Here is a 17,892-nt window from a genome sequence, read left to right on the forward strand (position 1 = left end):
ATTTCGGGAATTCTACCGGCGGGAATAAAGCGAGCCGAGGCGGATTCAATGACCTTGCGGAAAGCACGCTCCCCTTGGCGGGCATCAGTCGGGATAGGAAGGGCAGCAAAGCGGTTGTCTGTAAAGGATTTGTATTTGTCCCGCTTTCCTTTTTTAAAGTTTATGAAAGTGCGTTTTTCTGTGAATGAAATCGGCGGCACGCTCTAGCGAAATAAGTATAGGCAGGTGGTCAGATGCCAATGTTACCATCGGCTGCCAGTTGACGCAGTTTACGAGTCCTGCGCTCACGATTGATATATCCGGCGAACTGTGACAGCTACCTACCATACGTGTGGTGGCGTCTCCGTTTATTGTGCAGAACGTCGTTTCTTCTATTTGATCCGCCAGTATCTCACACCTACTCTCTGCCTGCAAGTTTGAATGCCATATATTGTGATGGGCATTGAAATCATCTAAGATAATGCAATTATTGCCAGTGAGTAAAGCGCTGATATTAGGGCGGTATCCACTGGGGCAACATGTGGCAGGAGGGATGTAGATGTTGACGATTTCTAGGTTTGCATCGCCTGACCGGACAGATAAGCCTTGACGTTCTAAGACACTGTCGCTGCGGCCGATGTCGGGATCAAATATATGATATTGCACAGAGTGGTGTATGATAAGCGCTAGGCTGCCTCCATTTCTGCTCTCGCGATCTTGTCTGTGAACATTATACCCAGAACAGGTCTGCTGTGACTTTAGTCTCCTGAATCGCAGCAATGCGGATGTTGTGCCGCTTCATGGAATCGACTATCTCCGTGATCTTCCCAGTTAATCCATTACAGTTTAACTGCAGGGGGGGGGGGGGCTCTAAGGCGTAGACTACGGGACGCCCTTGGGCGTGAACAGCAAGGATCCACAAAAGATTTATAGAAGTTACGTGGACGTCTGGTTTTGGGATCTAGCGCAGAACAACCTGTCCGATGCAACCATCCCTTACACGAGGCACACTAACAAGAGTATGACCGTCCTAAAAAGATTATTTTCCGTCAGATGCAGCAAAACCATTTCTCAGGACCGGGGTCAGGAGACGGACCCAGATTGGGTTCGATACCTTCCCGAAACAAGAGAATATGGAGCAGTCCCGCTGCAAGGAGCTGCTGGGAGGATGACAATTGGGAAGGACGCAACAAATTAAATGGGGTTACACTGAAGTGACAGTCTTTGGCCGGGAAAAATCCCGAGTCGCTCCGTTATATAGAACCGACTGCCTTGGTTAGCGTAAAGGATATATTTATATGTATATTACTCTGTATATCCACTTACACGATGCAAATTTATGTCTTTCGGTGAATGGCTTTCTCGTGGGAATTCAGGGGGTCTAATTGAGGATTATAACGCCGTAATTTGGTTTTCATCTGTTTCCATGCATGGTATGCTGTATGTGACTTTTTTTAGAGTTAAGCGACCAACAACTTCAAAAGTACTGCTTCCAGAGGAAAATCAAAAACGTTCACCGAACATGGTGTGCAGCGAAGTATTGGTTTAGAAGTTCGAAGAACAGTTTCTTCAAAAATAAAGTTGAAATCGAAAGTTTTGGTTGATCTATCGAACTCTAACCGCAAAGTTAACCAAAATAATTTGATTCTCAATTTTATAACAATATACGGATTCTCGAAGAATCGGTCGTCCATGACCCTATTTTCTAACAGGTCTTTGGTTTACATTTGATGCAATTTTTTTTTTTTTTTTTTTTTTTGATTTAACTGTTAAAAGGGCTAATTCAGAATCAGCTATTTGTGCCAATTTGATTTAACAGCTATTTGTGATGGATAAATGTTGTAAATAATATCGTATCTTATCTACAGATACAATTTACCAGATTTTCGCTTTCAGTGTATTTCTGCAATAAAACATGCTGTGGTTAGTTTTAATTTATTTTAAATTAGTAAATAATTACTATCTGATTATAAACTTTAGTTTTAATGATTTCATTTTATGGTCCGCGAGTTGACCATATCTACATTTAATTTTTATATGTATTTATTTTATTTACTACATTTGGATTCAGACCGATTCAATAATAAAGATAATAATATTAAGTCAACGTGGGGAAATGGATAATAGTAGGCTGATTAGCAGTTAATGAATGTCTATTGATTGTTTTACTGTTTGCTTTTAATGTGCGCCATTTTGAAGAGAATGCAATTCCTTGTTATTTTATCAAAATTGGTTTCTTTGTTGTTGGGAGTCAAATCGAGCCAAAGTGATGTTGTCCTATCCATTTGAGCAAGTTTGCTTCAGGTTTATTATCTTGCTAAATCAAACAATATTGTATCGACTGCCCACATTTTACATGTCACGCTCACTCAACTTATATATCCCAGTATTTTTTATTCAATCGGCATGGAAAGCCCCAAATTTGATAGTTCTCTACTTATGAAGTCACAGTTATTGAAAAATTCATGTGAAGTATATAAGTAACTTCATTAAAAGCATTAATTTTAAATAGGTAATCACCATCTTTGATCAAGCCTTGCACAACAAAAGTCATCAACGGCAATCTCGAAACCGTAGTATTGCCCTATGGAAACGAAAAATACGCACAACACTTGGATATTAAAGTAATAATGAGTATAATGTATCCCTAAATGAGCTGTCGTTTCAAAAACATTTTTGTTTCTTATTTTTTCAGCAAATCTGTGTGTGCAGCATTTTAGAAAAAATTGTGAGTTAGAGCGTTCTCTAACCACATTTTGAAGTAGAGCGTTTTTGAGCTGTTAACAGAGATATAGTGATAGTTTTCTGAGATATTGATATGAACATAGTTACAGCTGTGAGCACGAAAAAACAGCAAAAATTATTAACTATTTGCATAATTTTTTTTTTGTTTTGTCTATTTTCATAAATTTAGAAAAATTATGTTGCTTTGTAATTTAATCAATTTTCGTAAACTTTTTAAGTATGCAGTTTTGCGATCCAATCAGCTTTCGAAAAAATTCGAAAAACATTTAAAAATGTTAATGTAATTCTCGAAATTTTTAGTCAGTTTCATAATGTTTTTAAGTATAAAGTTTGGAAAAAAATTTGCAAAATTTTCGGAATTCAAATTTATTTTTAAATATACAAGTTTGCATTCTAATCAATTTCCGGAGGTGTTCGGAAATTCCTAAATAATTTAAATAAAAATTTTGAAGTTTAAAAGTATAGTTCTAAGCCAATTTTTAAATATGCAGTCTCGTATTCCAAAAAAATTCAATGTAGCTTGACAATGCAACCAGCTTGCTGAAAAAATAAAAAATTCAATAAGTATTAAAAAATGTACATGCATAGTTTTAAGAAACTGCTTGATCCAATCAGTTTATCAAATATTCCAAAATTTTCGATAAGTGCTAAGAAACTTGTATGAAAATATCGAAATTTTTGCTTAGTTTTCAAAAAATCTTTGGGTATACAATTTTGTTGTGAAGTTAATCTTCGAAAAAATTTGAAAATGAAGATAAAGTGTTAAAATATGAGGAACTTGTTTAACATGCAGTTTTGCATGTGCAAAACAATTTCCAGAAATATTTTAATATTTCGATAAACGTTTTAAAAATATGCATTTAAATTGTGGAATTTTTAATTGGAGGCTTTAGAAACTTTCCCAACTTCTCAAATTTTTTCGTGGATCACGATATAGAAAACTCAAATTGTTTTAAAATCCAACGTTAAATTTCTAAATTTTGAACACTTATCGAATTTTTGTTTTTGTGCGACTATTAGTTAGTTTGGCACAAAAACTTTCTAAGCCTTAATACAAAATATAAAATCGAAATTTCAACAAAAGTTTTTTAACACATTTCGGTTTTTTTTTTCGAATACACAAAATTTTCTAAGTATACGAAAAAACGAAATTTCCATAAAGTTGTTTAAATACTTTTCGAATGTTTTCAAAAATTGATTGGATTACGAAACCGCATATTCCAAAATTTTCTGAAAACTCTTGTTTGCAGTATTAAAAGTTTTATAAAAAATTTACGTAAAGATTTTCAAAAGAAATATTAAGACACTTCCCCAATTTTCGAATTTTTCGAAAATTTACTGGATGGCAAACCAACGTACGCAAAAAGTTGCTAAAGCTCTAGACAAAAAATTTCAAAACTTTAAAACTTCACGAATTTTAGAATTTTTTCAAAAACGTTTTTGAAGCTTGTTAGCATAGTTTTCGTATTCACAGTTTTGTGATACATATCCCGTAACTCTAACAAAATGTTTCGCACCTTAAGAGGACATTTCAACTTGTTCAAGCTGCTTAAGGTCATACTAAGCAGATTCATCATTATTCCATTGCGCCCTCGTGAATCGGACAACTTGCATAGATTAGTTTCAAGCTTTAAATTTGTGCTTCGATATTCGCCAGTTTTGTATTTCCGTAAAAGCTCGATATGCAACTAAAAATATTTTTTTTTATTATATTTACAAGTTTTTTTTTTTGTAATAAAGTTAAATTGCAATATTTGTTGGTACATTACCTCTGCAGAGTTTAATTCGTTAATTAAATTACAACCAGCGCTAAAATATTTAAAATTACCACGCGCTTTCGACAGCATGCAAAATGATTGCGAACAAATCTTTGGACTGAAATCACATGTGACTGCATTAAAAATTAGGCTTGATCGCTTGAAATTAAGAAAGTAGTATTTATAATATTTTTTTATTAAAAATTTCTATTCAAAATAGTATAACTAACCAATTTCCCAACAAACAGTAAATTTATTAGGAGAATTTCTTGCGCCAATATTGATGACTTCATCTTAAGCCGTTTATGCGAACGAAACTAATTTTGATAAAACCGTATTTTTTATTGTTGCTAACATGGGTGCTGTTGTTTTAAAATTAATGTATTTATTGACAACGTTGATTATTTAAGCTCAATTAAATAAAATTGCTGACTAAGTTTATTACTAATTGTTTTAAATGCCAAAAATTTATTTTGATTTTAATCCTATAAGCATTAGGGTGAATGTTGTTTTTTTTTTTTTTAATTCTAGACAAGAGAAGTTTTAACGAACCAAAAAAAGAAGAAATTTTGTTCAAACAAAGACGAATTATTATTTTACAAAATTTTATAGGATTTTCGAACTTTAATTTCGCATAAATTTTAAATGAATAAATTTTTGGAAATTTTATTAATAAACTTTTTATACCTTTCATGAACATGAAATGGTATAATAACTTTGGTCCGATGTTTGTAACGTTGAGAAATATAGAAGATAGAATCACCATTAAGTATACCGAATTGATCAGGGCGACGAACTGAGGTGATATAGCCATGTCCGTCTGTCCGTCCGTCTGTCTGTTTGAACGCAAACTAGTCCCTCAAATGTTGAGATATCTGAATGAAATTTGGCACAAGGATGTATTCTTGCATTATATTAGACATTTGTCGGATCCGGTAGGATCGGACCACTATAACATATATCTCCCGTACAACCGATCGTTCAGATAAGACGATTTTGGCCATTCCTGCCGCAATTTAGAAAGTGTAAACGTGAAACTTGGTGATATATATTCTAATATATTATAGAAGATATCCTAAAAAAATCACTTCGATCGGAGCTATATATAGTATATATCCCATACAACCGATCGTTCAGATAGAAAGATTTTTGGCCATTTCTCCCTTAGTTTCCAAGGTAAAAACGTGAAACTTGATGATATATATTCTAATATGACATAGATTTCCTGTAAAAATCATTTCTATCGGACCTATATCTAATATATATCCCATACAACCGATCGTTCAGATAAGGGGGTTTTTTGCCATTTCTTATTTTGTACTTATCTTAAAAATCGTTTAGGTATGTACATCTGTTCACTATATATTTCTTATCTTATACATCCCATTATTTGGAGATTACGAACGGGATAAGATTATTGTTCAGCCCCATTCATGAAAGGTATGAAGCCTTCGGCATAGCCGAAAACAGTCCCGTCTTTACTTGTTTTAAGTTGAAATAAAATATTAATCAATTTTTTCTTTGTTAGTTCGGTTGAAGTCTTGAAATTTTAAAAAGAAATGGACAGTAAAATCTATGTATTCTAATATTCCCTACTATGCAGTATTCTTTTGGGATAATTTCGTTGATATTTCGTCACTATTATATCGGCACTGTTTTCGAAATCATTTCGGAATAATATCAGTGTTATTTCAGAGTTATTTGGGCACTGATTTTGAAATTATTTATTAATTTTTTCGGAGCTACAGCGAGATGACTACATATGTGTATGTGAGATAATCTCATTGCTTTAAGCTGCTGGTTATCTGTGTGAAATATTCTTCTTCGCCTGCCATGTAAGTGTGGCTGCTTGCTTTAATATGTACGTGTACATAAATGTGGCTGCTTGCTGTTTTTGTTGTTGTGATTATTTACTAACAGCATAGTGATGCTAATATTCGCCACAGTATTTACAATACTTTTTTTCAGGAAATGGGCCAGCGGCCGACTGAAACTGGGACTGGAAGAGTTACGTAATCCGATTTTTTACTTTTTTATTTAAAATTTTCTCTATTTTTAAGAAAATTTTTCCTATAACCAAGGAAAAAACATCTTTATTTTTGAGAAAGTTACTTGTCTAAGTAAAGAGAAGCGTTTCGATAACCCCAAATCAATAACATTTTTTCTTTGATATCAGACATTTTTTTAGCTATTTTTTTTTTAGTCTAGTTCCGAACTGGATACATACAGGGCCGTAGAGAGAAAATCCGTGCCCGGGACTAAACAATTTACGGCTCCCTATGAAAAATCCACTAATAAATTTCATTATCTTGAATTAATGACGTCTCATTCATGAATCATTATTGATGGATTACATCAAAAAAAAATGTTTACCACATCAACTGAATGATTTTTGGACTAAGATCTGACAATAAAATTAACACAGAATATTTACTATTTATCCTATTTTATTGTAACGTAGAAATAAAATTCTTTTTTAACAGCCACATATTGTTTCAAATAACCTTTTCTAGTTATTTGGTAACATTTTAATACATTTATGATAAATTTAATGATGATTATAAATTTTAATTATTCAATATAGAAAGTTCTGACATCAAAGAGTGGTTTTACTTGCTTTTTTCGCTGCAAAATTTTTATAATAATATCAAAATTTAACTGCCTTGCCAAAACGGATTCAACACAAAGCATGGCATGTCCGGAAACTCGCTCTTGAGATGAACACGATCTATGAAAGTTTTTAATTCTTGAAAGGACGCTGAAGGAACGTTCTGCACTAGCTACGGTGACAGTTATAGTGCAAAAGATACGTAAAGCAACACAAATGTTGAGGAAAATCGTATACAGATTTTGAACATAGATGGCATTTAGCAATTCCAATGGTGACAGACCTTTATCAAAATTTGCTTCGTAAATGTGTTTCAAGTTAATTATTTCGAATCATAAGCTTTGAGAAATGTCCGACTTGTATTTTTCGACAAATTTTGCTGCGCTCGCCCGAACCGTAGTTTCATCCATGTCTTCAAATTGCCACAAAAAGGAAAACGCCTCGCTCAAATTTCTCATAGCTGCAAATTGTTCAGTAATGCCAGTGATTACCGAAGCAACGATCACCAGGAATGTATTGGTTTTAAAATCAGACTCTGAATCATCCGTAATCATCTCATATAAATTATCTTCAGAACGTCTTTTGGGTTTTTTCTTTCGAATGCCCGAAAACTTTGGCGAGATGTTCAATTGAATAGCAACTGTTTTGGATTCGTTTAAAATTATTTTACATTGGTTCCTGATCAACCCAAACCAGCTAAGAAGGCATCTAGATGTCGGATCTCAACATAGATGGTGGCGTCTCTAGCTTGGAGGAACACGTTTCTTTCATTAATGGTAGTCAGTATTTTGAACCAAATTGAGGACAGCAAGATACATTCGAACTTGCTGATGTATTTGAGAATGCTGGTAACATCGCCATATGCGGGCACAGTCAAATTTGGCTTTTGGCTCTTAAAGACTATGAAGAGAGCTCGGTACATTTTTTCTTCAGGATGTCTCATCGTTGTGGACTGCTGCTGAAAATAGTAAAACATTTTTGTACAACTCCGAAGAAAGTAATTGCAACCGTATAACATTCTACAGCATCAAGACCACATAAATTCATACTGTGTGTTGCACAAGGCGAGTAATCAGCATTCGAGTCTTTGTCGAGAATGTGACGTGGTCCTCCGTTGTAAGCTCCTTTCATATTGGCGCCGTTATCGTACCCTTGTGCATGACAATCTTCAATCAAATATGGCAAATTAAATCAGCAATTTTCTTACCAGTTTTTTGGTTACAATTCACGAAAGCCAAAAACCGTCCTTGAATTGTAAAATTTGTTGCTTCCAAATTGAAATGGAGTTAGTGCAAAATGAACGTAGTCAACGTGACTAGCATCAGGCATAGCATCAACGATATTAGCAAAATTCTTGGCCTTCCTGTGTTGATCTAATATAGTTTCCCTCACGAGCTTTGCACAAATTTCTCTAAACTCGTTCTGAATGTCTGGGGAAAGATAGTGAACTTGTAAACGTTTGTGCTGCTGTTGTGAAATCCTAACTTTCTCCAAATGATCTCTAAGTATCGGATCATAATGGCTTATGAGATCTTAGATGCCCAAAAATATCCATCGTTTCGTTCACCAAGATATATACCTTCGCCTTGAAAGCTAGACCTCTTTCACCCAAAAATAAAATAGCGCCCAAAATTCTATAAAAATTTCTTTCCACTTTTGAATTTCAGTGATTAGCTGTTCATTGATAAGTGTATCAATTGTAGCCCCCTTTTGAATTAGATTTTGTAAAGATTGCCATTGAATATAACATTTAATGTGATCTTGAGTATTTTCGTGTGATGGCAGTTTATCGTATAGCTTCTTCCATAGTGGAATTTCGAATATCCGCACAACAAATTTTAGGTCAATTTAAAGTAATGGTGATTAACAGACGACATGTTAGGAAATAAAAGGCATTGCTACTGGCACTCCACACTAACCAGTCACGCTCCACTTCCTCTCCATTTGGCAAGATTCTGTTTAACAATGAGGTAGGAAATGCCTCGTCATGACTATCACGTGGAAAAATAACAGGGCATTTTTGACCACCTCGACGAATTATTTCGTTGACTTCCTTAGATCGCAAAAACTCATTATTCACGATACCGATATCGAAGTCGTTTAAATAATCTGGACTTTGATACAGAGTTGGTGGTATTTTTGGAAGACTTTTTGAGGATGAACATTCATCAGTGTCACCACGAAAACTTTACGATTTCAGATTCATGTAAACATACGGTTTTGTTTGATGTTTTTATTGTCTCCTCAGGCCCAGGCAAAAAATCATTATCAATAATTGTTGCTTTTGAAATTCGGCCTAAAAGTTGCACATGGATCAACTAAAGACTCTCCTGAATTATTAAAAAAAATGTCTTATTACCTCTAAATCGCGGGCTCCCTGAGAAACCCGGGGCCCGGGGGGAAGTCACTTATCGTATCCGTCCTTCTATATGGTGCAGAATCATGGGAGTGTTCGAGAGAAGAGTTCTTCGAAAGATTTATGGACCTCTACGCGTTGGCAATGGCGAGTACCGAAGAAAATTTAACGATGAGCTGTACGAGCTTTACGCAGACATCAACATAGTCCAGCGAATAAAAACGCAGCGGTTACGCCTAATAGGCTATGTTATTTGAATGAAAGAAGATGCTCCGACTGAAAAGGTATATTTATCGGAACCCACCTATGGAAGGAGAGGAAGGGGCGCCCCCGCCACTCCGCTGGAAAAACCAGATGGAAAACGATTGAAATTCCCTTGGGGAGACCAACTGGCGCCAATTAACTTAAAGAAGAAGAAGCGACTGGCGCGCCTTTTTGGACGGCCAACATTTGTGGATAAGTGCCAATTAAGTAAGTAATCTGTTTATCAAAAACATGTTAAATATGAAATAATAATATAATTGCTTCCGAGATCATACCTGAACTATGCCGGTATAATTTTTGGACTTGGATTATACCGACTGATGAATGGAAGATCACCCTATCTATTTCAATTAATTTTAGGACTATTTCGTGGTACTTTTGGAAATGTTTTTTTATTTATTTTTAATCTTTTGTTTTTATTTTATAATTGTTTACATTTTTCAAATATATCTAAAATATATAGCTATGTTATTTTTTGTCACAAGTATTTTTATACTCAGCGTGCTTTGCACACAGAGTATCAGTGGCGGATTTACGGGGGGTTTTCGGGTTCAACTCTTCTAGTACTTCGTTTACAGAAAGTGGTATAACAATATGGATATTCAATGAAGCGAGTCCATTCAAACGTTCTTGACTGATTTTACTCCGCAAGTATGAGGGCAGAAAATGTGCGTTCTAGTGTTGTTGTCGAAACTGGTAGAAAGGTCAATATACAGAATATCTTATTTACATGTTCGAAAGCATTTGGATTCAACATCTGAAAAAATAAGATAAATAAGAAATATAGCATACAAATTTTGTAGGTAATCATCAAAATTGTACCCACCTCAAGTGCATCAAACACGTTTTTAAAATTCTGACCATCGACTCGCCTTCTCCACATTTTGACTTCCATTGCAAACTCGGTTTTCGAACAATTCACAACACTTCCATAAAATGCAAGCAGTTTATTGCATTTTTCAGCGTTGTATTCATTTTTGGGAAACAAAACCAGCCGCGACGAGAGGGGGAGGGGGATTGCGCGATTCCCCGGGCCCGGGGTTCCTCAGGGGGCCCGCGATTTAGAGGTAAACACACATTTTTTTTTTAATTCAGGAGAGGCTTTAGTTGTTCCATGTGCAAATTTTAAGCCGAATTTCAAAAGCAACGAATATTGATAATGATTTTTTGCCTGGGCCTTCGAACAGGGAAGAGACAATAAAAACATCAAACAAAAATGTAGTTTTACATGAATCCGAAATCGTAAAGTTCATCTTCAAAAAGTCTTCCAACAATACCACCAACTCTGGTCAGTGTCAGAGGTAGCTTCAATTGTACATTTCATTTCAGATAAATTACTTTTCTACATAACACGTGGCACCGCCCGTTTAAAACAAAAATCTCCCCTTTTCCTCTTACAATAAAACTTAATAAGTGAAATATTATTGATTCAAAACAGTTTTTTGCTAAGTTATAGCTTATTATTATAGTTTACGACCCTTTTAAAATTGTTTTATATCTAAGTTGCCGTGGTCTTTAACCGATCCCGTCAATTTTTACTAGAAATATTTTCTGCTATAAGGAAAATATGAGTACACAATTTCATTACGATATGTTAGTTTTTCTTCGAGTTATGGCTCCGGAAACCTAGACAATTGCTTAGTCATAAAAGGGGCGGTGCCAAACCCATTTTGAAAAATTATAGTGTTTTCCAGTTTAATATTACAATTTAATTTAGAAAGTAAAATTCTATTGATACAAAGCTTTTTTTCGCTAATATATAGCTTATTACTTTCGTCCACGACCCTTTTAAAAATCTTTTATATAAAAGTGGGCGTGGTCCTTAACCGATTTTGTTAATTTTTCTTCAAATCATTCCTTATAGTAAAAGCAACCTCTCTGCCGAATTTTGTTACGATAGGTTTAACGACTTTTGATTTATGATTAATTATATTTGTAAAATTGATTTTATCATAAGTGGGCGGTGCCACGCGCATTTTGAAAATTTTTTATCAAGAGTCTCAATATCAGTCCACATATCAAATTTCAATATTCTAGGTGTATTATTTACTAAATTATCCGTTTTTTTGTGTTTTCCAAAATTTTATATATATAAAAAGTGGGCGTGGTTATCATCCGATTTCGCTCATTTTCAATACCAATCTATTCTGGGTCCAGATAAGCTAGTGTACCAAATTTAGTGAAGATACAATATTTACTCAAGTTATCGTGCTAACGGGCGGACGGACGGACGGACAGACATTTTTATTTATTTATTTATTTATTATTTAAAGTCGACGACAAACTATGGTCGAATGCATAATATAAAAGATATATAAATATACAACTCAAAAGATAAAATTTAAGATATATCAAGATTTCAACAATGTTATATTACAAACAAATATATATTAATGAACATTACTCTTTAATTTCGGAATATAATAATAATAAGAAATATGAGCAGAAATAAGATCTTATACCGAGATCTTATACTGGCGGAATGCATCAGATTCCGCTCAGCATGATTTCGGAATGCAGTGGATTCCAATCTTCCTGTTGGAATGCAACAAGATTCCAATCAGCATGTCATGGGAATCCGGCAGTGCTAAGAGTAGTGTAATGAGGATACGCCATCACACGGCATAAAAAAGTAACATGACCTGTGTTGTTGGAATGCACCGGATTCCAATCAGTCGATGCCTGACCCGAAGATTATACTGCCGGAATGCATACGATTCCGGTCAGTGACTTATGAAAAAGCATATTTTTACGTTGTTTGAATGCACCAGATTCCAATCAACACAGTACTGTCTTGTTCCTTCTTAATGATACATGTTGATAAATGTTCCTCCATCCTTAAACGAGATAGTTCCTGTTTTTTATGGAAGAAATAAAATGCCGGCAAATTAAATTAGCTTGTATCTCTTAAATTAGATAGGCAAGTATTGCATTACGTATAGTGGCAAAAGTACATTCACGACTGATACAGCTATACAAGTCATTGTAGTGCGCGCACCAGATAAGAAGAGGATTATTTTAGCAAAGTTTCGTCGACAAAGGGGTAAATAGAAAGGAACGTAGTGTCTGGATACTCTAGGGGGAACCGCAAAAACAAGCGGCTGAGAAGGTCCGCAGAATCAATTTCTCCAATAATGAGCTTATGGATGAACAATGCCCCCAATAATATTCTCCGATTTTCCAGAGTGGGCAAGTTAATAAGAAGAAGTCTACTTCTGTATGGAAGAAGGTGAAGACTTGAGTCCCAATTAAGGCCGCGCAATGCAAATATCAAAAATTGCTTTTGAACTGACTCAAGACGCTTTATATGCTTTTGAGAAACAGGGGACCAAACGCACGAGCAATACTCGAGTATTGGACGAACCAGCAATGTGTAAAGAACCTTAGTGAGGTACGGATCATCGAACTCTTTAGCCCATCTTTTAACAAATCCAAGTAAACCCAACGCTTTGTTGGCTATAGATGAAATATGCATGTTAAAATTCAATTTCGGATCAAAAAGAACACCTAGATCATTTGCAATAGATATACGCTCCAAAGGCGTACCATCTATTACATAAGGTTTCAATGCTGGCTTCACTCGGTGAAATGTCATATGCTTACATTTAGAGCAATTTAAAGCTAGTAAATTTGTTGTGCACCAACATTGGAACGAGTCCAAGTCGGCCTGAAGAAGATCCAAAGAACTCAAATCGGTAGGACAGTAAGTGTAGCAAAGTTTTACACCGCATACATTATAGTATGGGAATATAATATTGTCTGTGGCCTAGATGACTCCCCTGGGGTACTCCGGAGGAAATTCCGAACGATTCCGACAGGTTGCACTTGAACAGGACTTTTCAGCCACATTAATAGGTGAAACGGAAAGCCCAGTAAATCAAGCGTATGAATAATTAACTCATGGTTGACGGTATCAAATGCTTTGCTGAAGTCCGTGTAGATGACATGCGTTTGCTTGTTCGCTAAAAATCCTTCCATAACTATAGCGGTGAATACAAGCAAATTTGTAGTGGTTGACCTTTGACCAATGAAACCGTGTTGGCATGGAGATAAAAGACTAGAACACTGATATTGGAGTTGACTGGTAACAATCTGTTCAAAGACTTTAGGAATCACTGAAAGTTTAGCAATGGCTCAATCAATTTTTTTTCGATACTGGTGATTTTGATATATGGAAGTCTATATTTATCTCGACTCATTTATACCTGTACAACCAACCGTTATCCAATCAAAGTTAATATACTCTGTCTGCAAAGCACGCTGAGTATAAAAATTAGAAAAAACAAGATAAGCCACTCTTTGATATCCGAACCTTTTAATAATTGAATAATTAAAATTTATAATCATCATTAAATTTATCAGAAATGTATTAAAATGTTACCAAATAACTATAAAAGATTATTTGAAACAATATGTGGCAGTTAAAGGAGAATTTTATTTCTAGGTTACAATAAAATTGTATAAATAGTAAATATTCTGTGTTTATTTTATTTTCAGCTCTTAGTCCAAAAATCATTAATTGATGTGACAAACATTTTTTTATATAATCCATCAATAATTATTCATGAATCAGACGTCATTAATTCAAACAAGTAAGGAAGGCTAAGTTCGGGTGTAACCGAACATTACATACTCAGTTGAGAGCTATGGAGACAAAATAAGGAAAATCACCATGTAGGAAAATGAACCTAGGGTAACCCTGGAATGTGGTTGTATGACATGTGTATCAAATGGAAGGTATTAAAGAGTATTTTAAGAGAGAGTAGGCCATAGTTCTATGGATGGACGCCATTTAGGGATATCGCCATAAAGGTGGACCAGGGCTGACTCTAGAATTGTTTGTACGATATGGGTATCAAACGAAAAGTGTTACTGAGCATTTTAAGAGGGAGTGGGCATTAGGTCTATAGGTGGACGCCTTTTCGAGATATCGCCATTAGGGTGGGCCAGGGGTGACTCTAGAATGTTTGTACGATATGGGTATCAAACGAAAAGTGTTACTGAGCATTTTAAGAGGGAGTGGGCATTAGGTCTATAGGTGGACGCCTTTTCGAAATGTCGCCATTAGGGCGCGCCAGGGGTGACTCTAGAATGTGTTTGTATGATATGGGTATCAAATGAAAGATGGTAATGAGTATTTTAAAAGGGAGTAATCCTTAGTTCTATAGGTGGACGCCTTTTCGAGATATCGCCATAAAGTTGGACTAAGGGTGACTCTAGAATGTTTGTACGATATGGGTATCAAACGAAAGGTGTTACTGAGCATATTAAGAGGGAGTGGGCATGAGGTCTATAGGTGGACGCCTTTTCGAGATATCGCCATTAGGGTGGGCCAGGGGTGACTCTAGAATGTGTTTGTACGATATGGATATCAAATTAAAGGTATTAATGAGGGTTTTAAAAGCAAGTGGCCCTTAGATGTATATGTGAAGGCGTTCTCGCGATATCGACCAAAATGTGGACCAGGTGATCCAGAAAATCATCTGTCGGGTACTGCTAATTTATTTATATATGCAATACCACTAACAGTATTCCTGCCAAGGTCCAAAAATCATTAATTGATGTGACAAACATTTTTTTATATAATCCATCAATAATTATTCATGAATCAGACGTCATTAATTCAAACAAGTAAGGAAGGCTAAGTTCGGGTGTAACCGAACATTACATACTCAGTTGAGAGCTATGGAGACAAAATAAGGAAAATCACCATGTAGGAAAATGAACCTAGGGTAACCCTGGAATGTGGTTGTATGACATGTGTATCAAATGGAAGGTATTAAAGAGTATTTTAAGAGAGAGTAGGCCATAGTTCTATGGATGGACGCCATTTAGGGATATCGCCATAAAGGTGGACCAGGGCTGACTCTAGAATTGTTTGTACGATATGGGTATCAAACGAAAAGTGTTACTGAGCATTTTAAGAGGGAGTGGGCATTAGGTCTATAGGTGGACGCCTTTTCGAGATATCGCCATTAGGGTGGGCCAGGGGTGACTCTAGAATGTTTGTACGATATGGGTATCAAACGAAAGGTGTTACTGAGCATTTTAAGAGGGAGTGGGGATTATGTCTATAGGTGGACGCCTTTTCGAGATATCGCCATTAGGGTGGGCCAGGGTGACTCTAGAATGTGTTTGTACGATATGGGTATCAAATGAAAGGTGGTAATGAGTATTTTAAAAGGGAGTAATCCTTAGTTCTATAGGTGGACGCCTTTTCGAGATATCGCCATAAAGGTGGACCAAGGGTGGCTCTAGATTGTTTGTACGATATGGGTATCAAACGAAAGGTGTTACTGAGCATTTTAAGAGGGAGTGGGAATTAGGTCTATAGGTGGACGCCTTTTCGAGATATCGCCATTAGAGTGGGCCAGGGTGACTCTAGAATGTGTTTGTACGATATGGGTATCAAATGAAAGGTGGTAATGAGTATTTTAAAAGGGAGTAATCCTTAGTTCTATAGGTGGACGCCTTTTCGAGATATCGCCATAAAGGTGGACCGAGGGTGACTCTAGAATGTTTGTACGATATGGGTATCAAACGAAAGGTGTTACTGAGCATTTTAAGAGGGAGTGGGCATTAGGTCTATAGGTGGACGCCTTTTCGAGATATCGCCATTAGCGTGGGCCAGGGGTTACTCTAGAATGTTTGTACGATATGGGTATCAAACGAAAGGTGTTACTGAGCATTTTAAGAGGGAGTGGGCATTAGGTCTATAGGTGGACGCCTTTTCGAGATATCGCCATTAGGGTGGGCCAGGGGTGACTCTAGAATGTTTGTACGGTATGGGTATCAGACGAAAGGTGTTACTGAGCATTTTAAGAGGGAGTAGACATTAGGTCTATAGGTGGACGCCTTTTCGAGATATCGCCATTAGGGTGGGCCAGGGGTGACTCTAGAATGTTTGTACGATATGGGTATCAAACGAAAGGTGTTACTGAGCATTTTAAGAGGGAGTGGGCATTAGGTCTATAGGTGGACGCCTTTTCGAGATATCGCCATTAGGGTGGGCCAGGGTGACTCTAGAATGTGTTTGTACGATATGGGTATCAATTGAAAGGTGGTAATGAGTATTTTAAAAGGGAGTAATCCTTAGTTCTATAGGTGGACGCCTTTTCGAGATATCGCCATAAAGGTGGACCAAGGGTGGCTCTAGATTGTTTGTACGAATGGGTATCAAACGAAAGGTGTTACTGAGCATTTTAAGAGGGAGTGGGAATTAGGTCTATAGGTGGACGCCTTTTCGAGATATCGCCATTAGAGTGGGCCAGGGTGACTCTAGAATGTGTTTGTACGATATGGGTATCAAATGAAAGGTGGTAATGAGTATTTTAAAAGGGAGTAATCCTTAGTTCTATAGGTGGACGCCTTTTCGAGATATCGCCATAAAGGTGGACCGAGGGTGACTCTAGAATGTTTGTACGATATGGGTATCAAACGAAAGGTGTTACTGAGCATTTTAAGAGGGAGTGGGCATTAGGTCTATAGGTGGACGCCTTTTCGAGATATCGCCATTAGGGTGGGCCAGGGGTGACTCTAGAATGTTTGTACGGTATGGGTATCAGACGAAAGGTGTTACTGAGCATTTTAAGAGGGAGTAGACATTAGGTCTATAGGTGGACGTCTTTTCGAGATATCGCCATTAGGGTGGGCCAGGGGTGACTCTAGAATGTGTTTGTACGATATGGATATCAAATTAAAGGTATTAATGAGGGTTTTAAAAGCAAGTGGCCCTTAGATGTATATGTGAAGGCGTTCTCGCGATATCGACCAAAATGTGGACCAGGTGATCCAGAAAATCATCTGTCGGGTACTGCTAATTTATTTATATATGCAATACCACTAACAGTATTCCTGCCAAGGTTCCAAGGGCTGTTGATTTCGCCTTGTAGAACTTTTTCATTTTCTTCTACTTAATATGGTAGGTGTAACACCCATTTTACAAAGTTTTTTCCAAATTTATATTTTGCGTCAATAAACCAATCCAGTTACCATGTTTCATCCTTTTTTCGTATTTGGTATAGAATTAATGCATTTTTTTCATTTTTCGTAATTTTCGATAGCGATAAAGTGGGCGTGGTTATGGTCGGATTTCGGTCATTTTTTATACCAAGATAAAGTGAGTTCAGATAAGTACGTGGGCTAAGTTTAGTAAAGATATATCGGTTTTTGCTCAAGTTATT

At 36.1% G+C, this 17,892-nt stretch overlaps 1 protein-coding gene across 2 annotated transcripts; it reads right to left on the reverse strand.

Annotated features, from left to right (window-relative positions):
• Positions 1-2,076: 2,076 nt before the first annotated feature.
• On the reverse strand, positions 2,077-4,831 carry LOC137246878 (uncharacterized). 2 transcript variants are annotated; one of them, XM_067777901.1, is made up of 4 exons: positions 4,712-4,831; positions 4,494-4,640; positions 4,242-4,412; positions 2,077-2,563 (listed from the first exon to the last, which is right to left on the reverse strand). In XM_067777901.1, the coding sequence occupies exons 1-4, from the start codon at positions 4,772-4,774 to the stop codon at positions 2,417-2,419; spliced, it is 528 nt and encodes a 175-aa protein (XP_067634002.1). In that variant the 5' UTR covers positions 4,775-4,831; the 3' UTR covers positions 2,077-2,416. The 2 variants fall into 2 exon arrangements, with proteins under 2 accessions (XP_067634002.1, XP_067634003.1); XM_067777902.1 differs by lacking the exon at positions 2,077-2,563 and adding an exon at positions 3,140-3,264.
• Positions 4,832-17,892: the final 13,061 nt, after the last annotated feature.

Source organism: Eurosta solidaginis, chromosome 3 (assembly GCF_040869045.1).
Source record: "Eurosta solidaginis isolate ZX-2024a chromosome 3, ASM4086904v1, whole genome shotgun sequence".
Classification (NCBI taxonomy): domain Eukaryota; kingdom Metazoa; phylum Arthropoda; class Insecta; order Diptera; family Tephritidae; genus Eurosta; species Eurosta solidaginis.

Bases quoted from the DNA above. Each gene is read 5' to 3' on its own strand.
- LOC137246878 (XM_067777901.1), bottom strand. From the start codon at position 4,774: ATGAAGTCATCAATATTGGCGCAAGAAATTCTCCTAATAAATTTACTG. The intron at 4,641-4,711 runs GTTAGTTATACT...CTTAATTTCAAG, and splicing joins TACTGTTTGTTGGGAAATTG to CGATCAAGCCTAATTTTTAA. The intron at 2,564-4,241 runs GTGCGAAACATT...TCGTTTCCATAG, and splicing joins AGTTGAAATGTCCTCTTAAG to GGCAATACTACGGTTTCGAG.